Source organism: Aspergillus heteromorphus (genome assembly GCF_003184545.1).
Source record: "Aspergillus heteromorphus CBS 117.55 chromosome Unknown BO70scaffold_27, whole genome shotgun sequence".
In the NCBI taxonomy this organism is placed as follows: Eukaryota; Fungi; Ascomycota; class Eurotiomycetes; order Eurotiales; family Aspergillaceae; genus Aspergillus; species Aspergillus heteromorphus.
In genome coordinates, this window is record NW_020290432.1 from 363548 (window position 1) to 386736 (window position 23189).

At 52.9% G+C, this 23189-nt stretch overlaps 6 protein-coding genes across 6 annotated transcripts; 1 reads left to right on the forward strand and 5 right to left on the reverse strand.

The window, feature by feature from the left end:
* Positions 1–2336: 2336 nt before the first annotated feature.
* BO70DRAFT_365129 (SAP domain-containing protein) lies at positions 2337–3936 on the reverse strand. Its single transcript, XM_025543988.1, has one exon. The coding sequence runs from the start codon at positions 3491–3493 to the stop codon at positions 2474–2476; it is 1020 nt and encodes a 339-aa protein (XP_025396321.1). The 5' UTR covers positions 3494–3936; the 3' UTR covers positions 2337–2473.
* Positions 3550–4028, reverse strand: BO70DRAFT_122040 (uncharacterized protein). Its single transcript, XM_025537960.1, has one exon. It carries the CDS (start codon positions 3881–3883, stop codon positions 3641–3643), a length of 243 nt encoding a protein of 80 aa, XP_025396322.1. The 5' UTR covers positions 3884–4028; the 3' UTR covers positions 3550–3640.
* Positions 4029–4644: 616 nt separating this feature from the next.
* On the reverse strand, positions 4645–5295 carry BO70DRAFT_298119 (uncharacterized protein; the record flags this gene model as incomplete). Its single annotated transcript, XM_025539595.1, has 2 exons — positions 4645–4752; positions 4864–5295. Coding segments are annotated over 2 exons (540 nt in total), but the record flags the coding sequence as incomplete, so codon positions are not given.
* BO70DRAFT_122059 (uncharacterized protein) lies at positions 5231–5995 on the reverse strand. Its single transcript, XM_025537961.1, has one exon. It carries the CDS (start codon positions 5817–5819, stop codon positions 5367–5369), a length of 453 nt encoding a protein of 150 aa, XP_025396324.1. The 5' UTR covers positions 5820–5995; the 3' UTR covers positions 5231–5366.
* A 2222-nt stretch (positions 5996–8217) lies between these two features.
* Positions 8218–9435, reverse strand: BO70DRAFT_373603 (C2H2-type zinc finger protein; the record flags this gene model as incomplete). Its single annotated transcript, XM_025544922.1, has 3 exons — positions 8218–8336; positions 8396–8883; positions 8957–9435. 3 exons carry the CDS (start codon positions 9433–9435, stop codon positions 8218–8220), a joined length of 1086 nt encoding a protein of 361 aa, XP_025396325.1.
* Positions 9436–20006: 10571 nt separating this feature from the next.
* Positions 20007–20704, forward strand: BO70DRAFT_122107 (uncharacterized protein). Its single transcript, XM_025537962.1, has one exon. The coding sequence runs from the start codon at positions 20248–20250 to the stop codon at positions 20608–20610; it is 363 nt and encodes a 120-aa protein (XP_025396326.1). The 5' UTR covers positions 20007–20247; the 3' UTR covers positions 20611–20704.
* Positions 20705–23189: the final 2485 nt, after the last annotated feature.

Below are 23189 nucleotides of genomic sequence, written 5' to 3' on the forward strand. Positions count from 1 at the left end.
GTCCGGATTCGAGCACCGATGTGACCGGGACGATCATTGGCACAGGCAGGAACGGCTCCCTTGTTTTATTATGGTCGTCTCCTTTTTTCCCCTCCCCCCTTTGTTCTCTTGTGAGGGGAAGGGCTTCTTTCGCGTCTCTTGTTTGTCGAGCACCCGGATCCTGGCAACAGTCTAAATCCACGCCGCGCACGAGCGGTCGAGCGAATAACCTCACGCCCGGGGGGGGTTCTGGTATCGGTATCGGGGGCAGGACCACGCCCAGAGGAGGGAATCCATGCCCCGGCCCACTTGCGTTTGCTACGGGGAAGGGGGGGGGTCTGTAAGTGGTAAGTGCCGTGAGATCGGGGGAGACAGAACTGCTCAACGGTACGGCTTGACAGGTCGAGATGGAGGCGAGTGGCGTGAGATAGCGGGGCGGCCATTTGCAGGCATTATTAGCAGCTAGCAGCACTGGCACTCAGTACTGTCTGTATCTGTCAGTCAGTCAGTCAGTCAGTCTCCGTCCTCTGTCCCGAATCGACTGAATTGCCGCAAGGCGCTAGAGAGCTTCGAGCTGTTGCTGGTCCGTGTGGTTGGAAGTTGAGAGGGTCGAGAAGAGCTGATTTGACGCCCACCGGAGAATTTTGGAGCCAGTCCCAGTCAGGTGGTGGTCACTGACCATCCAGTGACCGCCGCCTTCTGCCAGGAACTCGGCGAGGCCGACTGCCTCTGTATCACCACTACTCCTGTTATACTCAACTGTGGTACAGAGTCCCGGAAGGTTCGCCCCGAGCCATCCTCCATCCAGTTATGGCAGACACTGACAGACACTGACACTGACACTTCCTGATCCACATCCACCCACAACCATGACCATGGCCACAACCACAGCCATAACCAACGCACACAGACACGGCAGCTGAGCCCTTCCCTCAGTCCCTCGGACCTACAATCCACCAGAAAGTGGATCCGACTATCGACACCTATTAGGTACTTACTAGTCTCTATCTCGATCCCTCAATAACTGCACGATAACAGGAATGTGGCCCGATCCAAGGAATGCGGAGTCGCTGAGCCGTGGGTCCTGATCCGCCGCTAAACCCGTCAACACGGGGCGAGAGCGACTAGATATCGCGCCTGATTGACGGATGCGACGCGGACGGATTCCATCCGTCGCTGTTAGCCTCACGGGGCACTGGACCAACGAGCCGGCAGAAGGAGTGAAGGCTGAGGCGATGAGGGAGGGGGATGGCGGTTATTTGACTCTTTCTTACTTCCAGATGGTATGCTATTGATTACTCTTACTACTCCTTATGTGCTGCTGGCTGCTGGCTGGCTGGTTAGCTGGTTAGCTGGCTATCAATGCCTCCTGAGTGGTATCCAACCTGTAGGAGGAGGAATACTAGGGAAATCTCTAAGCGACGTGCAACATACCAATCACTGATCCAGATCATCCATGACCAGAGATGTTGGATGAGGGTATGCGTATGCATATACGTATACGCCTTCATACCTTCCTCCCTACCTACCTACCTACCTACCTACCTATCTATCTACCTAGGATAACTACTAATAAAAAAAAAAAAATAAAAAAAATAACCTATCCTATGGACCCCAACTTCCCCTCACGGAAATAACATGCGAGGCTGACCGACCCAGCAACAAACAAGCCTAAAAGCAACAAAGGTGGAGGATATTACCTACCTACTATGTAGGCATGCAGTGATAGCCTTCTGCAATAATAATGTGCGCCCCGATGCAGATCCCAGATCCCAGGAAGATGGAAATGAAAGAGGAAGACACCGTCAGTTTTGCTGCAGGAACTGGCGTCATGCGCGCCCTGTTTTTTGGGGGGGATTTTCAGCTGAACGTGTTGTCCGGGCGGGCGGGTGGGTGGGATTTAGTGCCAGTGCCAGTGCCGGTTCCACTGCAGGTGTTATTAGGCTTGCTTGCTTTGCAGAAAAACCAAGTCAAGAATAATAATAAAAAAAAAAAAAACACAACGATAACCGATAATGTCACCCAGCACGGTCCTATGACCCAAAGCAGGGGAAATCTCCGAGCAGAAATCGCAATCCCACACCCTGACTTCCTGTCACACCCCGTGCAGACCAATGTCCGAGTCGTATGGCCGGTTACCGAGTAACATGAATAAGAAGTATGTGAGACTTGGCTGGGCATTCCGATCGACCAGGTTCGGCTGTTGAGTGGCAGGCAGCCTTCTGTCCTCATTTCGCTTCCTACTTAGTCCCTGGGGAGGGGGGCCGGCGCTTCCAGCCCGTCGGTCCGTTCGCGTGGAATCGGAAATATAGTACGGGCGGAGTATCTACATGAATAATGATGACAATAATGGAATGTGATGTGCGTAGTGAAGCTTTCATTTCCCCTAAACGCCGGTAGATAGAACATAGACAAAGATATGGCACAGAAATTTAAGAAAAAAAGAAAGAAAAAGAAAGGGAAGGGAGGAAGGAATCGTGCAAGATCGGTAGACCTACGCAGCCGTTCCAAACCGCTTCTTCCGGGCTTCCATCGCCTGGATATCCTTCTCACTCAGGGCAGGAGCAGCAGCCTTCTTCTCGCCACCACCACCACCATTTTGCTGTCTCCGCTGGCCGCCATTACGATTCCCACCACGCCCCTTCGCACGGGCCCGGTTGTTGTTGTTGTTGTTGTTGTTATTGTTATTGTTGGCATTGCGACCAGCCCCAACATCGCGCCTCTTCCCAGCACGCCCACCAGCACCCTGTTTCTCCCCAGCACCAGCACCAGCACCAGCACCCTGATCATTCTCCCCGCGGCCTCTCTTCCGGGACTTCTCCTCGGGCAGCGCCTCATCGAGCTTCTTGACACCGACCTCCGCGGCCGTCGCAGCCGGCACTTCAGTGCCAAAGCGCTTAGCCCGCTCCAGCTGCTTCTCCGCCGCCTCGATCGCCGCCTTCGACTCCTCAGTAACGCCGAACTTCGCCGCGCGCGCCTTGCGCTTCTTCAACTCGGCCTCCATCTCCGTGATCGGGAGACCAGCCGAGAAGGTCGGCGCGGGCTGCTTCTTCTCCTCCTCCTTTGTCTCCTCCACCTTCGCGCCCTCAGCAGCATCAGCAGCAACAACGGCGGGAGCTTCCTCCGACTTCTTCTCCTCCTGCGGCGCGGGGACCTCTCCCTCGGCAGCAACCTTCAAGTCACTCGTCGCGGCGGGATCGGTATCGAGTTTCTGGTTCGGCACCGCGACGGGGTTGGCGACTTCGCCTTTTCCGCCCGCGGCGATGGTGGCGGCGCTGGCGGGCTTCGCGGCGGGGACCTCGTCGTCTTCCCAGTCAATGACGTCGTCCGCGGCGGCGGGTTTCGCGGGCGCGGCAGCAGCGTCAGTGGCGGCAGGGGCAGCAGCGCCGTCCTTGTTGTCGTCTTCTTGGAGCCGAGACACCATCTCTGCTTTCTTGCCCGTGTGGGGGAGGTTGCGGGTCTTGAGGATCTCGACTAGCTCCGCGTTGGTCTTTTTGCTGTAGTCGGTGGTCATGATGACTGTTTTGGTAGGGTTTGAGGAAAGAGGGGATGGATTGGGGGTGGGCGCAGTGGTTGGTGTTTGGTTGGTCTTGGTAGCTAGGTAGTGACGGGCTGATTGGATTGATGTAGGTGGTCAATTCAGGCTAGACAGGTATGCGCATCAAGCGCACGGAGTAAGGATTGACGGGATGGTCGGTAGGGAATTGGGAGGGCAGGAATGAGGATGGGGATGGGGATGGGATGAAGCTGGACAAACGATGAAGATGTGAGGACGCGAGTGAGCTGAGCTGCTGGTGCTTCGGGGAACAGGGTCACGTGCGGGGGAGTCATTGTTCCCCCGGCGCGGCGGGTGCTGACATAATGATCTCCTTTGAGGTGGTGCTATTTTTGGCCCACCGCTCATTGATCATTCATCCATTCATCATTAACAGAGGACTGGTTATGTCAAAGCTTGTCGGGGATTCCGGGGTACTTGACAGTTGAAAGAATCGCAGAGGGGTTGGAAAGGCGCACCCGGGGATGACATGGCAGGTGGGGACAAGGTTTCTGCAGCTGAGCTGGCTTTGTTGGCGATGGATGGCTTAGCTCAGGGCAAAGTTTATTGATGTCACTATGGATAGATTATCCGTTATGACATCCAAGGGTGTGTGAAAAGATGCATGTCCAGCTACTTGGGGTGAAAGAACAAGCAAGATGAGGGTAGGTGATCAGATCCGGAAGGCTGTGGAGAGAAAGCATGCTTTCATTCTATGCTTGTGGAAGAAAGGCACATCACAGAGCTTCAATGGTAGAGTTTACCTTCTGCCCATCTACTCAGTTCAAAAGGCAGACAGATCTGCTCGGGAAAGCTGGCTATATCGATCTGATTCCTAACATAACCTGATTTGGTTGCATCCCTACTCTACTATCAATAGACTACTGAAAAGAGGGATTAAACCTTCACACTCTCAGAGACCCCGATCAACCAGATTCAACTTCATTGATCAACTCCCAGATACAGGGCTGACAGGAGAGACAATAAAGTAAGAAAAGAAATAACCCAGTACCAACAGACCACAAAGTGCATCCATTGTACACACACTCACTCACAGCCAACAACACCCTGAGTGACCAGCACCCAAAGAGTCCCGTCCCAGCCACAAGCAAGCTCGAACCCGCCACAAATCAACCATAAAACCAGTATTCAGCTGCATATCCTATCTGGAACGGACCATCAAAGCCCTGACAAGTAGCCGGCGCGGCGCCATTGATCGTATGAACGCGGAACACCTCCTGTATAACGAACGACATAGCATCAGTGAACTATCCACAACACACTGCCCATCCCCATCCATGAGAGAGGCAATTCGGGGAAGTTGGTGAGAAGAAGAAGAGGGGTCCTACCTTAATCCCATTACTCTCCACGCTATCCAGCTTCAACCAAGGCACATGGTACCCCCCAGGAGCAGTAGCATTATTGACCTTCTTGGCCGCAACCCAGTCATTCGCACCACTGGGACGAAAATCAAAGAACGCGGTCGAGGCATCCCTAAAGTAATGCACGCCCATGATAACACCCAGAGAACTGGGATTCAGCAAGCTGGCGAGGGTAGCGACGAGTTCGACGGCTTCCATGGGGACGCGAGTCACGAGGTTGGGGAGAGCGTGCAACAGGTCCTGGTTCGATGAGAGGGCGCAGGACGCATCGTAGAGCGTGGCGACGGCTCCGATGGAGGTGGGCTTTGCGGATGCGCCTGCGGATGCGCAGGTGTAGTTCTGGCTGCCGAGGCCGATGGCCAGGTACTTGAGTTTGAGGCCGGGAGAGGGAGAGGGCAGGGTGGTGGGATGGGTCAGGTTCAGGTCCAGGACGGTGTCGCTGAGGGAGCAGTTGGTGTACTGGCCGATTTTCACGTTTTTGAAGGTCGAGAGGAAGACTTCGGTGGTGGGGATGATGTCGCGCGAGGGCACGAAGGGCTGGGGGGTCCTCCCGCGAGGATGAGAGTGTGGGAGAGGATGAAAGGGAGGAGGAGGAGATGGCGCAGGAACATCTTGAAGAATACAATTGCAAATTGCAGGTCTCGAGTGGTTAGATGTAGTGGATTGAGGGATGGGAGGGCGAGAGGATGACAGGATGGGGGAGGAAGGAGAAGGTCGGAAGCATGGAGCTGATCGGAGTATATATAGACGCTAAGAAAGTATTCACACACAGCTAACTCCGCCTCTCTTCGCAAGCTGTAGCAAGTTAGAAGAACTAGTGAACATATGACTGTCCTGTGGCAAACATCCATCCCATTGTTTAAATGAAGGACATGACCAGAGGCGGGAGATGTTGGATATGTTGGATATGCCAGCAAGTGCATGCGGGCCAACAAGCATCCAGAAGCTCTGTGCCACCCAGAGACAATATTCCCAGCATCAGAGTGAGACAAACCAGAAGCATCGCCATCCCCATTGGCGAGATGTTCTCTCCAGCGATCCACCAACCCTGTTCTGGATTCCAGATAAGATGCTATTCACAAAGACCCATCCATTCCTGGGGCAGCGCAGGTTACACCCCGACCAACAGCCCGCCGCCCGAATCACTGCCCACTGGATGAAACTCGAGTCACCCCAATAAGGTTCTGGTCTAAGCGCCGCTGGGCGGAAGAAAGCCTCGTGGCAGCATCCGGGGATGGCATCAAGATCACCGTGCACCGTGCCAATGTCGATCGTTTCAGATGTGATGATACCCTGCATGCATTCTTGCCACCCAGGATCCGGTTCTGAACCGTGGACAAAGCCATTGCATTGGTTGTATTGTCTTTGCTCGAGGTAAGCAGCCTGGAGATATCTCTATCCGTGACATGGTTGGGTTGCCATCTAGGTGGTAGCAGACTGACATGACTTCTCCATCTTGTCCCATTCGGTCTGCGGAACAACTCGAATTAGATCCCAACAGATATGACCTTCGAGCTTTTATAAGCACTCACACTCACTGTGTTTCAGAACACCTCGCCACAATCCAGACCCAGCCCAACCAAAGCAAGTCCCATACCATATGTCTGTCACAGCCACCTCGACCTCACCATCGAAACTCCTTGATATATCCATCCATCCCTTGTCCCCATTGCATCCAGTGACTACCATATCTCTGCACAAGATACCTCTTCCCAAACCTCATATATGCCATATATCCATAAACTCAACTGCAGAGCCCTCAATCCGATCCAGCCCCAGATTCCCTGATGCACGCCCAGAATTAATGGCCATCTTTCGATATCGATACATAGTAATGTGACGCCAGTCTTCCGTCCCAGTTGCCTTCTGACCGAGTGAAACCAGTCCCCGTCTCACTCCAGTCCACTCCAGTCCCAGTCAATGGAAGCCGGGGTGTCTGTCGGTCGCTAAGAAACAGGAGGCCAAGCAAGGGTTTCTTCGGGGGAATCGAGAAATTGGATCCTGATCTGACTCGAGTTAATAAGATAGATACATGAACTGGGAAAGCAGTCAATGCAAGGGTTTAGCAGCTCATCTCGAGACGTGTGTGCATCCATCTCCCTGTTGATCTGTCGGGCCGGTGCCTGGAAGGTAGAGAGCAGAAGAGACGGCCGCATCTGAGCTGACACGGGACAAGAGACAAGGTCCGGAGTTGCAATGAACTCGGTGGCAAGAGATCGTCGTTCAAGTAGAATGCTGACAGCGCGCGGAGTGGTGACACGAGGGCAGCTGCTGAGCACCCCCAGATGACTTGATCACCAACTATAATGGAGAATAACAAGAATATCTCTACAGGGAGGCCCTGGAGTGCATTTCAAGCGTGTTGATTAGACAATAAATAAGGTATATAGTAGCGACCGTAGGGTGACACGTTCTGTGTCAATGCTCCAAACAACAATGTCCAAACAGGCAAACAAAACCGGCCTGCCTTTCCCAGCCCATGCTCCGCCCAATTGCAACGGGTATCAGCCCTGCACTCGTGTCTTTCAAGAGAGTGCGCCTCCTATAGCAATTTATCCCAGCAGAAAAAAAAAACTCAGATCAACAGCCCATGCTAATGTCCCAGGAACACATCCCCGCGGTGCGGGGGGAAGAGGCAACCAAAATCAAGAGGGTCAACACATACACACAAAGGGAATAAATGAAAAAAAAAAAAAAAAGCAAAATAGTCTTGAGAAAAGAAAAGGGGGGGAAGAAACTGCCTGCTGCGTGTATTTTCCGGATCCCAAGTCATGTATGTCACCGAACCGCAGAAAAAGAAGTGAATCATAATCAACCCAAACCCAGTTGGTATCTGAGCAAAGAAAAGTCATGTCAAACAGAACAGGATGAAAAACATACAACCAACTCCCTAGTCTAGCGAGAGATATGAAGGAAATCTGACAAAAGGAAATGAAGCCACCAACCAGCAAAAACAACCGGTACCTCTATGGTCATAAACTTGGGGAATAAAGACATCACTGGCAACCCTCCGAGCCGTTGTACCGTGTTCTGCCTGTCCGTGGGAATCAAAACGAAAAAAAAAAAAGACAACAAAGGAAAATAAGGAAATGGGGTATCAATTCTCTGCACACTGGCCGAGACGGGAAAGAGAAGAGAAGTAGCGGAAGAGGAATCGAAGCTGTTGTACAAGGGCGCGAACCCCGATCCGGAAGCAGACGTCGCACAAGGTGATGCGATGCGTCGCAGGATCGAACTTCGCGCTGCCCCGCCCCGCGAGGGGGGTTATTCAGGGGGGGGAGGCGTCCAAGAAGGACAGAAGAATGACGGCGATGCGCGCATTTACTCTTCGTCTTCGCCAGACCCGCCTTCTTTCTCTCCTTTGTGGACCTTCTTGTGCCGCCGGAGATTGGAGACGACCGAGAAGTGACGACCACAGCCTTCCACGTCACATGCGAATGCTATTCAAAACGATTAGTATCACAAACCGCGTGCACGAGAGATTCGTCCTGGGACTTACGCTTTTCGCCAGTGTGACTGTACATATGGGTCTGGAGAGACGACGGGCGGGTGAACCGCTTGTCGCACACCTTGCACTTGTGCTTCTTCTGCGTGTTGGACGGCATCTTGGAGCTGAACTGACTCATCATCGACTGGGGTCCCGGAGGCGCGCTGCCGGTCAACAGGTTCGACGGGCGAGGAAGCGTCCGCGACAGGTGCCCATTCTCGTATGACTCGGATGTTGTAGAGCTGTAGTCAGTCACGGACGACTCGACAGATGCGACAGATGCAGAGTAGTATGGGTAGGTTCCGCCCGAGGAAATCGAGGATCCGGAAGAGTGAGTGGAGGGGAAGCCATAGGAGTCGCCCGAGCCCCTAGAGCTGCGAGGACCATAAATATTCCGGGGCGTCATATCCTGGCTGAGAGCGACCATTCCACGACTAGCATCGAGCGCATCACCGAATGTAGGGGCCGAAGAGGGTTGCGATTGGCTGACGCGAGCATCACTGGAAGGGGAACCACTGTAAGCACATATTTTTTTTCTTTTTTGCGCGCAAGAACAAGACCAGTGAAACTTACGCATGAGACATCCGACGGTCCGGGTGTTGGTGCAGAGATGGAGCATAGCTCAGAGGGGCATAACTGGCGGGCGCGAAGCTGCTCATGGGAGAGGCGGTGGTGTAGGCCGGCGCTTGCTCGAAGGAAGTGCGTGGCATATCGTGCGACAAACCCATCATCTCCGGTCCGGGGTAGCTCGTAGCAGTGGCCGTCGGATAGTTGCTGCTGGCGACCATCGAGGGCGCAGAAACCGGGATACTCGAGTATGGCATGGACATCGACGGGCGGCTCACTTCCTCCTGCTTGACATGGTTGAGGCCAATTGGGCTGGGGCCCATGGTAGTCGCGTAGACCGGAGGGGTGGAATGGGACGAAGTTTGAGCGGCAGCCCATGGGTCGGTGAACTGTGGCGGTTGGTGGTGGTGGAGGTTGTGTTGATACACGCTGTCGAAGCCCATCCCGCCATACTGGCGGTTCTGGTTTTCAATGACCATCGTCATGGAGAAGACTGGTTATCGCGGAGAGGTGGCTTGTAAAGGGCTGGTGAGACACGGGCACGAGATCGGGTATCCCTAGAAATGCAGGAACCAAAACACAGGTTCCCCGCGAAGACGGCGAAGGGAGGAGACGAGAGCGCGTGCGAAGGAGGGATGACAAGAGGTGGGGGAGCAGTAGAGGAATGAAGATGATCAACAAGGAACAAATAGGCGAGTTGCAATGATCCGCGCGAAGGGGAGATCGCAAGAGGGTTGCGCAGGGTTGGAAGGGTTGCAGAGTTGCAGAGTTGCAGAGTAGACAAGCTTCGGTGGAGGATGGGAAGGCGCAAAGTAAAATAGTAGATGCGAGACGGTGAAGAGGGGAGGAGTAAATAGGAGGAAGAAGGCTTGCGGTTCCAGTGGAAGAAGAAAAAGTAACCAGGAGTAGAAGCTCTTGGGAACCCGACAGATAGGAAGAAGGAAAGACAGTCTGGGGAAGGGCCCGAAGGGGATCGGCGAAGCTTATGAACAAATACAGGATCGCAGCATGAGGATGGACCGCAGGGACGAAGGGAAGCCCTGGCGTTGCCGTGTTGGTGATGGGCTAGTGCCACTTACGACGTCCCGTCGGGGACGGTTGCAGATCGCTGCTTGGGCGGCCGCTTAGGCTTTTCGAAACGGCGTCAGTGTTAAAAAACGAGAGGAATTGCTTCTTAGTGGCAGTGGAAATCTCCAAATGGGAACCAGTTCCTCGGGTGACTCTCAAGGTTTTGGATGGGTCTGTTTTCCCTGGCTTGGGTCCTTTATTTTTATTTTATTTTTTTATTATTTTTCTGTCCCAATCCACCCAACTTTCTTTTTATTTATTTGGATTTCTTTTTCTTTTTTGGGAAATTCCTTTTGGCCTTTCTTTTCTTTTTTCGATTTTCAGGCCTTGGGGGATTTTTCCCCTCCCCTATTTTCCTCTTTCTCCTTAGCGGGATGGATTCATTTGATTTTCTCGAAATCGAATTTCGAGCTTCCCTTTGCTTATTTTTCTATTTTTGTTGTCCGCTGCCCTAATATGATTGATACCCATAATCTAAGGGAAACGATGCATAGATGAAATACTAAGCAATAAGACTGGCCATCCCACATTGCGTAATTGCAAGATTCATCGCTTCAATATAATTCATACACTCAGCATCGACCCAGAGCAGGGCAGACCAATAGCCAAAAACGCAGGGGCAAGGGAAAGGGGACACCTGAAACTCCGGGATCAGATCACAGTAGTCTGTCTACAGTACAGTAGGCAGCCCGGCAGGTGGTGTGTATCTATGTATCTGGTATGTATGCGATTTGTACCTTTCATACGAGAATACTCCTCCCCTCCTCCCCTCCCATGCAGGCAAGCTGTATGTACATGTAATCTGTAATAATAAATCGACCAACTGCTTCCAAGTACCTCTACACATGTGTGTCAAGTCTCTCCAACTCCCCAGCGTCCGGAACTCGAGATGGGGACAACCACAAAAGAAATGAGCATGAGGCAAAGTCAATCACCAAAAAGGTAAAAGAAAAAAGGGGACCCGGAAGGCGAAGGGAATGAATAGGAGGGGGAGGGGGCAGGAACAGAGAGGGTGGGTTTTGCGCAAAAGAGAAAAGGCAAACACAAGCAATAGGGAAACATGGAATGGGGATGGAGGAGGACTACGACAGTTCAGGCACAGGACCTTTTTTTTTTCATGGTTAGCCACTAAGTACTGTCCCATATGGAGAGGCGACTCCATCTTCCCCTCCGTGCTCTCTCCGTATGTGGCAGTTTGGCAGCAGCCGTGCGGGAAGATTCATCATAAGGGGCGGTGGACCCCAGCCTACTCCGGAAGGTAGAGTAGACAAACCCAAGAGGGAGAGACGGGGTGACTGGCACTGGCACCAGCACTGGCAGAGGTGACTGCTGGGTGCTAAAGGGGGGACGGCGGGGGGGGAGACAGTTTGTGCCGTGTCTATACCAAGTAGCGTGTCTGGAGGAGGGACCAGCCCCGAAGCAGAAAGGCGTGGGAGCCGAAGTCGACACGAAGAGGGTGTGGATAAAAAGGAAAAACGCAAACTTATGGAAAGGGAAAAAGAAAAAAAAGATTACAGGAGGGCAGGCAACGCCAAGAGTTAAGCTTAGATGCAGCGACCAAGGTTCGCCTTGAGCCCTTGGAGGGTGTTTCAAGGTAGCGGGGAAGTGGCGGCAGATCACAAAGATACGTCAAGGGAATACCCGTTCCGTGGGGGAGGAAGTCACTGGACAATTGAGATAAAAAAGCTCCCAGACTGGGTGGGCCGGCTCCACCGGCTACCCAGAATTGACTGGCTGTCCCTTTTCCTTTTCTTTTGCCTCTTTGGATCTGGTAATCCAGCAGGTACGTACCTGCTTCGTACGTGTAGCCGTGCACGCGGATTGGGTAATAGTCTCCAATCTAAGGTACCAACCGTAATACCCGTAATGTGACGGGGATGTAGGTACCGCACCGCACCGAGGAGAACGAGAAGGAGAAGGAGACTCGATGAAAGAAGCTGAACCTCGCCATTGCTGCCTTCACCTGATCCACGGAGAACGGATGGATTTCCCCCTTAACAGTTCTATATCAGACGCAGCCAATGGCGGCATTCCTGGAACGCCATGATGCACTGGACATGTTGCGCAAAAGCGGCCAAGCCACCAGGACAGAGGGTCGCGCGCGATGATTGGCGACAGGCTCATCTGGCCCTAGGCAATTAGTGCGGTGGTGATGACTTGGCCGTCTGGGAACGCTGCAGCCGGAGGCCATAGGGCGGCCTGGCTGCAGGGCCTACCGAGTGGTAGTAATTACTGTAGTATGATAGTACTCCGTACTCCGTACCTCATTAGAGAGAGAAAAAGAGAGAGAGGTACGGGGTGCGGCAATACCGCTAATAGGAGACATCCCTGTCGAGGCGGTATGGCAACGGCGGCTCGAAGTGGGATGAAAGCATGGAGGTGCTGCTGATGGGAGCACATACAGGAAGCAGCAAGTACGGAGTACATCACACATCGTCAATCGTAAGGACATCGCCCGGCGGAGTATATATCAAATGCTCCTGACGGATCCACATCACCTCAGGTTCATTTACGTGCATGGTCAGCGCGGCAGCAACTGAAAATTGGTGCAAGGCAGGATGTAAGTACGATGCGATGGCTGCACCGTGCGTAGTACATGGAAGTCATTCAAGGATCGAGCAATAAAGGAAAGTTGCGCGCATTGTCCGTTGCGCGTCAGGGTTCTTCTTGCAGCCCCATCCGAATCCATGTCGACTGGGACGGGAAGTGGTGGAAGTGGCTTGAACTGCAGAGCGATATAGTGCTTCGTACAGGTGGTCAGATATGTACATGTAGCCCCTAAACTGGCTCCCGATGCACACGCAGAGCAAATGAGATGGAGCTAATCATCTGCCGTGATGCTGGACGCGATGTGGTCGGGGAAAGCATCCATGCAGGATGACGACATGGCTTCGCGATTGCACCGCGTTGGACTGGGAATCCATCCTTTTTTCCACGTTCTGCAGAGATCACGCTCGCGTGCAGTTGCGACGGAGTATATCGTCATGATAGCAATGCTTCCGAGGCCCTAACAATTACCCGTGATGCTTCTATCCTATGGGGATGGATGGGATGATGGGGAGGAGGATGAGGGACTTGACTTCGGACAGCCCGTGATGACTCTCCGCCCGCCGGGTGTTGGTAACGAGTAATATCCAACACGCCCCGCCTCGGTGCGGACGAGAGCGCCTCCCTCCATCGCATCCTCCGACTGAGAATAGAAACTAGGTACCACCAGTACCACAAGTTAACGCCAGATGGATCGTTCTCTCAGGGTCACGTCAACAAGTTTCCCAAAATAAACCCGATAACTGACAGTATCGTCCATCACGTACCCGGTAGTACGTAGTAGTACACCGCGGAGTACGTTATTTACTGGGTAATTTTGCCCCCCCCCCCCCCCCCGAGTCTGCGATGGTGCGCACACGACTCCGGATATTCACTCAACCACTGACCGTCAGAGGGATAATTATCCATGTCGCATGGATATAGCAGGAGCAGGAGCAACAGCGAACCATCTTCGATTCAGATCGCGACCACGTTTACCGAGATGGGCTCCCATGGTCTGACCCGCCCGTCCTCGGGTCAAGTCTGACTAGTGACATGGAACGAACGGGAAACCAATTTCCATCCATTCCCAAGGCTGGCGGGCCCTCCAATTTCTCTGCTTTTGCTACTCTAGGAAAATAGACACCCGACAACAATAATCATTATGTGTTGCAGAATAATAATGGGAGGCGGGAGGGAGGGAGGGAGGGAGGGAGGGGAGGGGAGGGGTGCGCGTAAGTGTCCATGCTTTTTGGCATGTCACCAGCCTGTGGATATTGCTCTTAATTATTTGAGAATTGAAATTGGTTGACATTATTTATTATTACTTTCGCGGTTATAGATTCGGCCCCTACGGAGTATCATCAGTAGTATTCGTTGGAAGTCATCCACACCGACGTCAGAGCGCGGGAAACAGGGTAGCCCGCGCCCTACGCTAGCGGCACCACTCAGGAAATTGGAAATAAGCAATAATAGGCCAGAAAGGACTGATAATATGACGAGGATAGAACACATCACACGCAACTGTCCACTTCAGTCGGGCAAAGGAGTTTTTCTAGTCCTGGTCGGTCTCCCGTTGACACAACAGTGAGCTTCATCCATCATTGGTGCGGAGATAATCTACGTTAGAGAAAAGGAAGAGTGGGAACAGAAAGCAAGAGCAGCGCAGCTGAGATGATTTGAGTTTCTCTGCGTGGTCGGAGAGCATGGATTATTGTACTATGTATCCAGAGTATCCATGCTGAATGGGTAAGTCAGTACTAAAGAAAGGGTCAATGACCTCAGCTCGGAACTCTTTGCTTTGTTAGCGAGGAAATGACTGGCTGGACCTGAACCAGCTTGCCAGTTAAGACAAGCAAAGACTATGTCAAGGCCAAGAGGGTAGTTAGTCTGTCGGAGATGTAATTGCCATGCTCCCTAACATCTAGTGCTATCTACGGTTTGAAACAAGGAGGCTCATCTCCCTCCCATCCAGTACGACGTACCACGACCGACCGGCGCGATCCTCCGGTCTAAGAAAACGTCAAAGTGGATGCTCTGCTCGGGGAGAGAGGGGAAGGGGGGAGGGGGTGACGGACGCCCACTTCTGCAACCGTTCGGCTGGGGCGTTTTTGCTGCCCACTTGCCTGAGGGCCGTGGTCTGTGGCCAGTGGCCACTGGAGCCGTGAGCTGGGAGAGGCACCACCAAGGATCAATATGATAGGTACAGCTCATCCCCTCTCGGGGACTAGCCCGACTTAAGGTTTTCCAGATCCTCCTGGGTTGTGGCCGGCATCGCTTCGATTCGTTGACTGCCCCAGTAGGTGAGCCATGCAGACTGGGAGCGACAGGGGAAATCATGTAGTTGTATGCTAGAGGCCGGGTGTACGGTGACCACATGCGTCGGGCCAAGATCCAGTCACATCGGTACACACATGATTTTCTCATCTCTCGGCAGAGGATGTAGTTGTGGTGCCTCTGCATTCCGCCCGCGCCCCTCGGAGATGATGGTGCGCGAACTGGTTTAGGTTTGTTTCCCGGCAACCATGAGCTGAGGGGAACAATGGTTCAGTTGTCGCGTGGTTTGGGTGGTGACATACATGCACACGCCTTTTTTTTTGCTAGACACTCGCACTACTTACTACCCACCTGGCACTATGTCAGTTTCAGAGGGAAAAGAAAACAGTCTTCCCCACGGAAAACTTCAGACCCTTCAAACTGACTTGCCTACATATCAGTTAGAGGAAAGTCCCGATCCAGCATCCCTCGACATACCGTAAAGAGCAGGTGCGAAACAGGGCCCTCAGAACTACGCCAATGGGAGGGGCGCGCGGCAAAAGCAGCGCAGAAACGTGGGTCGGGGAGTCCACCCGGGCTAGCACGAGGCTGGCCATGCGATGGATGGACGAGTCCTGCCAGAGGGGACCACCAACGCTCAAGTCTGGCCCATGGATCGATGATGAAGAACGACCATAGAAAAAAAAAAAGATTAAAAAACAAAGTTAAACTGACTAACTCTTTCTTGCCTGTCCCCTCTTACTTAGCTACTTTGTATCCACAGAGAACAGTAGCGTCCAGATACCATCGCCGCCGGCGTGATTAGTGTGATTTAAATCGCAGGTGAAGAATCAATAGTCCTTCAACCCGATCGAGGTAAGCCTGGCTGACAGCGCCAGGCCAAGCTTTCCCACTTTTCGCCTTCTCGATTCTTCAGGCCCCGGCTTCCCAAATTGCACTTTTACGCAAATCGGTAGGTCGACAGGTGAAGCGCTGCGAAGGAAAGCAGAAACATGGTACTGGGTACCTCTTACCCAAGTTTCCAGTCTCCAGCAGCCCCGGCGGCGCTGGGGATCAACCACTAAGGTTATGAGGCGTCTACTTTAAATAACCACCACCAGCTTCCTGACGCCCCCGAGGATCCACCGCCATAAGGTACTGACTGCATGAGGCACACAGCCCTGAAGGGGTGCGTAACTCTCACCCTCCTCCCAGAGTATCCCAGATACTGGTTGCTGTTGGGATGGGGGGAGTTGGGAGTTTGCAGGCCGCGGCCAGTGAGGGGGGAAATTACAAATCACCCGGTCGCGGCCTCCTTGCCCTTTTTCATTTTCGATTTGTTTTCGAGACGCATCATCAATGAGGCGCACGCTGGAAGGGGGAAGAAGGGGGAGGCATGAATTGGAGGAAACGAGGCCTTCTCACGTCGCACTCACTATCTCACTAACTATCTACTCCGTAGTCGACCTTCCTAGTTCGTGCACTATATCTGGGCCTAGGGCTGTTTCAACCCCCCCGGGCGCGTCACAAAGCCGCCTCGCCTGGTCTGGCTCGCAACAACAACATGCCACCCTTCTCCTTAGCCACTCCATATAGAGTTGTGATATCTGTTCGTCTTGAGCCAATAGAAGTCTCAATCACACACACCCCTTTCCACGGAGTTTCTGACAAGGCGTCTCGCTGCTTCGCCTTCTCGACCCAGATACGGAATTCCATAGTCTCTTCTCGGCACGGGACCACGGACAGTAGTGGTCGAGGGTCGAGTCGAGGTCGATGTTACTCCGGAGATTGAAGCCGACTTCGGGGGCTGATGGATGGCAGATGCGATGATGCAATCGCTTCACCACACCAACTTCTACTATGTATATGGAACAGCGACAGAGGAAACCGGATACTCGAGATACTGCGTGGCTACTTGCTCTTGCTCATGTACAGTGCGTTCATGTGGCTTCGTGCTTGGGAAGTTGGGAGGGGGTTGCGAATGTTAATTCTCGGGCATCCAGGACTGCTCCACTAGGGACTGTAGGGGAACAAGTGGTGTAGGTATAGTTAGAAGGTGCGCCCGGACGGTGTACACTGGGACCGGGGGTTCCCATAACAGGAGAGCCGAAATCGCTAGGAGACAATAGGCATGCGGGCTGTACGGAGTACCTTAGGCAGGTAGGGAAGAGGCCCAAGCGGGAGCGCATTGCGTAAACCGAACAGAATAATCCCGCGCCCCGAGATTTGAGGGATGGGACTGGAGGTTGGGGAAAGCCAGCATGTTTCGGTTCTGACTGAAGGAATCAATGATGAAGTTGCCATTCCGTATCTCGAGGTTGGGGCCAGTCAGTCAGGCAAACCATCACCTCTCAATCATCAAACGGTACTTTGTGACGGCAACCACATCTGAGACGCGACTCAAGATTGATTGATTGTCGTACCAAATGACAGTCGGGCTGGATGGATGTTTGAGTCCTGGTGCCGGCTTGGCTGATTTGCCTCTTGACCGCCGGATCCGCTTCCCAGCGGAACCGTGCCTTAGAACCGCCATGCCCCGACCAAGATTGAGATTGGAGTTGCTATAGCCAGCCAGCCAGCCAGCCAGACCAAACCAGACCGGACCTCACCGCTTTTCTCGGACGGCAAGCCTCCATTTGCTGTCAGCCCCTCTCCCCTTAGTCCTCCGTGGTCCGTACCGGGGATGGCTGGTTGGCACTGGCAGAAGAAAGAGGGGCTAGGGAGGGGTCGGGGGGAGAATGGGGGGGAGGGGGGGGGGGGGGGTGCATGCGCTCACTCAGCGGACGAACACACACTTTTCCGTGCCTTAGCCTTAGCCCTTAACTAAGGTTTGCCCTCTTTGCAGGGATTGACCCTAGGCCTATCCCGGCAGCTCGTACACTACCCAATTGGGCAGAGTGCCCCCCCTTGACACGGCACATCGTCCCCAAAAACGCGTAACTGGCCCAAAAGCGGTCGGCCAATCATCCGCCACAAATGCTACCCACTGGAGGGCCCGGCTTGACCCTTCCCCTAATTCCACCTCAGCCATTGCGGGGTGTCCTAATCCAGTAATCCGGTGGGGAACTTTTTCCCTCTTCCTCCAGTCGATGTAGCCCGCCTCGATTTGTCTGTCTGCAAATGAGGAAGGCAGAGCGGTATCTATCTAGATACTGTACAGTGTACACAGTACGAGGTACAGCTTGAAGGTCTGACCCTACTATCATCCACTCACTCATCCATTCATCCATTCATCCATTCATCCATTCATCCAGCCTAGCTTACTTACCTACCCTACCCTATCGTACCTAGCCTCCGTCTCCCTGGCCAGCCAGCCAATTCCGTACCTTTTACCCTAGCCCAACGGGAGAGGAACGGAGTACTCCGTACAGTATGAGTAAGAAGGTATCTCATCCTGGAAAACCAAGCTAGCTAACCACCAACCAACCAACTAACCACCCACCCATCCACCCACCCACACATGACCACGCCTCAGCTCTACTTACTTTGCACTTGGCAGCAGCAATCGTATAGCTCGCACCCCTACTAGCTCGGTGGCGCTGAGATCCATGCTTGCAAGACGGGAAGAAAGAGGGGTCCCATCCTCCTGGAAACCGGGATTGGTGCCCCCCCCCCCCCCCCCCCTTCTCTCCTCCCCGATGCCACCGCATCCTCTACGGTACATCCAATCTATTTTACTTCGGCAGAAGGGAAGGCGTCGATACAATCAAGCAAGCAACCGACCACAAAAGCATGATCGGGTGAGGGTTCTTTTGCATGTGCGCAGCACTTCGTACGTTGAGCAAGTATGACCATGACGACACCCCAGCCAGATCAGGGTTGCGACTCCATCGCAATGATGATGATGATGATGATGATGATGATGAAGGTGTTGTTATAATTAGGCATTTTTAATTTCGCTTCTTCAGCAGATGGTGGGTATCTTTCTAAACAAAGAACTACTATATACTACTATATACACTACTACTGCTACGGAGTAACGCCAGCATACTTACTACGACTATTATTGCCGTGCTCTTTAGACAGGGCTGGGCTAGAGGGAAATGGAAACGAACTACTCCGTACTTCCGAGGATTCCGAGAGCTGGTGGGAAAACATTTACCATGGTGTTGGGACGAAAATAAATAAGATGGTGGTAAGATGATTTATTAGCGGGGGGGGAGGGGGGGGGGTGCTTTAGGCTGAGTGGTTGGCCCATAGATAGATAGATAGATAGATAGTGTTATTTTATTTATTTATTTTGAAAGGGGAAAAAAAAAAGTATCTATGTGGAATGAATGGAATTTAGATGCAGATGCAGTGAGATGAAGTCGAGAGAAGCGAAGCTAAACCACCAAGACAGACCCCGTCCTCGGCATCTAAAGCCAGAAGATCCCCTTGACATCGGCATTAATGATTAGTGAGTCGCCAGTAGATAGTTAGTATCTAGTAGTCACACCAGACCTTCCCAAGGTCGTACCTTAACGATGTTTAACTCCACTGACAGTCCAATGAACCCAGGGGCCAGTCTTCAGGAACATGGCCGATCGTCACTTCCACTGCGGGCCCTATTTGATGCTAAGCAGATGAAACAGCGCAGCTTGTTTGCTGGGAGACGGGACTGTTCAAAATAGAACGAAAATCATTTTCCACCCCCCTAAAACATCTGTCATCTATCTGCACGGGGCGGTTCTTGGCGACGGCAGATCGTCGGTGATTGGCATAATGGCGTCTTGAGAGGCTACTAGATAGATGCTTGGGGAGTAGGGTTCAGGAGAACGGTTGGATGGTCTAGATATGGAAAAGGGAGATGGGGATGGAGGGAGAGAGAGAAGAATGAAGGATAGGGGTTCTGTTACTGTCATTATGGTCTGTGACTCCATCCGTTGCAGGCAGGGGAAAGGTGGATTCGATAGTTTTCCTGTTAGGAAGAAAATGTACTGGGATGTGCTCCGTATCGTGTTGCTGAAGATACCAAGCCGCATCGATGCGCATTACGATCGAGGTACACAAAGCAAAAGACCACCTCTGAACCATCCCACGGAGCGTGCCCAGAAAGTATATTCAGCGACCCCCATAGATCGCAAACCTAGTTAACAAACTGTACCTTACTGACTGTACTCCGTACCTTAGCTGTCTCTCTCACAAGTTGACTCGGCCTGCGGCAACTAGGTACATAGTTCGAAGCCGACACGCCCCGGTGTCAACGTGATCCGAAATTTGAGACTCATGCGCCAAGGGGAATCGAATGTTGACTGAACTTTCCATCGGTGTTCTCTTGCGATTTCGGGCGTAGCGCTAATGCCACCACCGCCGTACCGGGGATAAGAAACCATATGTAAGTTAGGTTTGAATCGGTCGGTCGGGGCTGTCTGTAACGCACGCTACTCTGTCTCTATCAGTTTTAGCTTTGAACTGCCAGTTACGGACACTTGGAGACAGAACAGACAGCCAGACTAAGATGGATTATGGATATGGTTCGTTCCCGCGGAGAGAGAAGGGGGGGGGGAGGCGTGTGGCAGACTATACCCAAAAGTTTGACAGCCCCAGTCTCAGTCCAATTGTTGATTTTGAGGAGGAGAAAGCGTGGTCTCCCGCCCCTAACTAGAGCATGGGACCATGGGTCGCCCGGTCCGGGATGGAATGGGATGGGTAAGGGCTCAGAGTGGGGGGGTGCTGGAACAGGAAGGTCAATGCCAAGAACCTACCAGCGCGGCAAAAAGAGGGAAATCAAGTTCCCGTGCGGTAGAAGAGCGCTGGATACAATCGGAGTTGCTATGTCCACTGTCCAGACTTTGGCTGGGTGTCCCACTATGGCGCAACTGCAATAGCAATGTGTCAGAGGAACCAAGAGGGTGAGCTTCGTTGAGGCTGGATGTGTTGATTGGTTGGCTGCCCCGATATAGCACCGCAACCAACCATCCATGATGGATTTGGATGGGGAACGACGATGGGCGACGGACAGCTCCACTCCACTCCACCCATCATCTGGTCTGTACTCCGTACACTCCAGAGGAAAGTACTGACTGGTGAGGGTTGAAAGCTCAAAGTTACTTACTTACCAGTAGTGGCAGAGGAGGTCAGCGCACTCCCGCGACATTCCGTTTGCCGCGCCCCCATACGAGGGCGTTGTTTTCCACAAGTCGGCGAGCAAATCCATCCAACGAGGGCAGGCCAGTGGGCAGCGAGTAGGATAGAAAGGAGGGCAATGGTGTGGGTCTCTTGCATTAGCGTGCAAACCAAGATCAAAAAGCAACGAGCAGAATCACCGCCCACGCTATTGGCAAACCGCACTATGATTCAATTTCAATCCCTGGGCTAGAGAAAGCAGGGAGAGCATGCAGCCACACCCCGGGACGGCAGATAGTCGATAGCCGAGCTTGGCTCGAGCAGATCACCCAATCATCGGGCGCGCCCCACCGCAGCTGACGCGTGCACATCTCACGAGCCTAGACCGCTTCGGGATGACACTTTCCCCGTTTCGGTATATGGTTTGTTGTCAGCAAGGGTTTCTTGTGTCATAAAATTGATTGATACAATTTCCGGCGCGCAGGGCGAACAAGATCGCAGGCGGCCAACAAAGAAATTGGACTGGCATCCGTGGTCGGGGGCGTGGGCGAGTCGGATTTCCGCCATCCCTCTCTTTGTGTATAAACATACTTAGTACCTTTACCCAGACAACTCTAATTAGCCCTGTTCTCCAAATGTCAGAGTTAAAGCCCGTTCTACGCCGTATCGGCCTCCATAATAATGAACCCCGCAAGCCCGTTGCCCAAATCCCTGCGCGCGATCCTGGTGCGCCCCACCGGGAGCCAGACACTGCCACTCTCAGGGTTGCGGCTAGCAGCGACCTGAAACACGCCGGCCCATTCTTGCCTACCCGCGATGGGCCTATCAGATCTAGCGCCCCCCGACAGGTCGGGGTCCACTCTCTCCCTCTCTACTCCACTCTTCAAGAAGTCAAGAACATGTCGCTGGGCTCTGGTTGGCCTGGCCCATGATATCACCCGCGGAAAGCCGGAGGCCCTCATTGCCTCGAAGGAGAATGGACTGTACCTGTCTTCGTCTTGGCTTGGGTGTCTTCCCCTCGTATCGTGTCTGCAACAATCTCATTCTCGCCATTACTAACCGCGACTAATCATAACAATGCCATTATAGCCGACCATCTTGATTACCTGATACCACTTACGGAGTACACAGGATATGTATCTCCCTGCACCTAATGAACTGTGAACGCACTAGGATAGGACAGGAGACACCGACCGAACTGCAACTTCTCGGGCACGACGTTTCAGGGGCCAGGCCAGGTCAAGCCGTCCGGTAGGCCCTCGAGGGCCCCTCAAGCCCACATCTCCGAGTCCGACCGTTGGAAAATGCTATCATCACCTACTCACCCGACAATGGTCTACATCTGTGCGCGGTGGATATAGCACCACTTGTACCGTAACTCCAAGCCCCAACGACCAAACTTTGTGTGCGTGCACTGTCCCGAGTTACATGCCAGACAGACACGCGTACAACATGGCACTCTACTATCTAGGTAGGATGCGGGGGGGGGTGGCGGAGGGTAGCGGGTGGAGGGTGGAGGATGGTTGGTGATGGTGTGCTACCCTCTTCAGACTGAGACACATCCAGGATCCAGGGCTTCTGATACCACTCCAACCTCCAACAAGTTCCAACTCCGGGATCCCAAACCACCGCCACCACCACCACCGGAGAAAGAGGACCCTGAGTGACCTGCAAACCTAAGCTTCCTGCGACAGCAGCCGCTCGACGGGACACCTCGAATCTAGTGTGCAGCAAAGTGGAGCCCTCCCCTCCCCTCTTCTCTTTCTTCCTTGGCGTATGTCAAGAACGGCCGTGGTGTCTGCTTCGGGAGGGTGTCCGTAGCACGGGAAGTAGATTGAATTGGCAACGGTTCGAGGACGATGCTGATGATGACATGTTCTCCATATATCATTTACAAAGTAGTACAGAGTACATCCAAATAAATGAATGAATGAAGTCATCAGGTTAGCGCATCGCAATCGTAGATGAACTTACGAATCTGAAACAACAGGTGGGCGTGTTATCTGATTGTCGCGCGTTGATTGCTTTTTCTGAGCCTTTGAAGGATGGAAGGATGGATGGAAGGATGGCAGCTAGCTTCGAGCAATCTTCGTGGTAGGCTTACTAACTATAGTGGCTACAACTATAGTGCTATGTAGTAATTACTGTAATTAGAGTAGTCGCACGCACGAACACTCCATTAATTGGAAGTACAGCAAAGAAAATATTAAACAATAAGCAGTAGACAGAAAAAAAAACAATCAAACCAAATAAACTCGCAACGTCATAACCAGACGTTTAGTGTCCGATCCCACACTACTAAAACCCATGGATCGAGAAATTAAGTCGCAAACACGTAGTG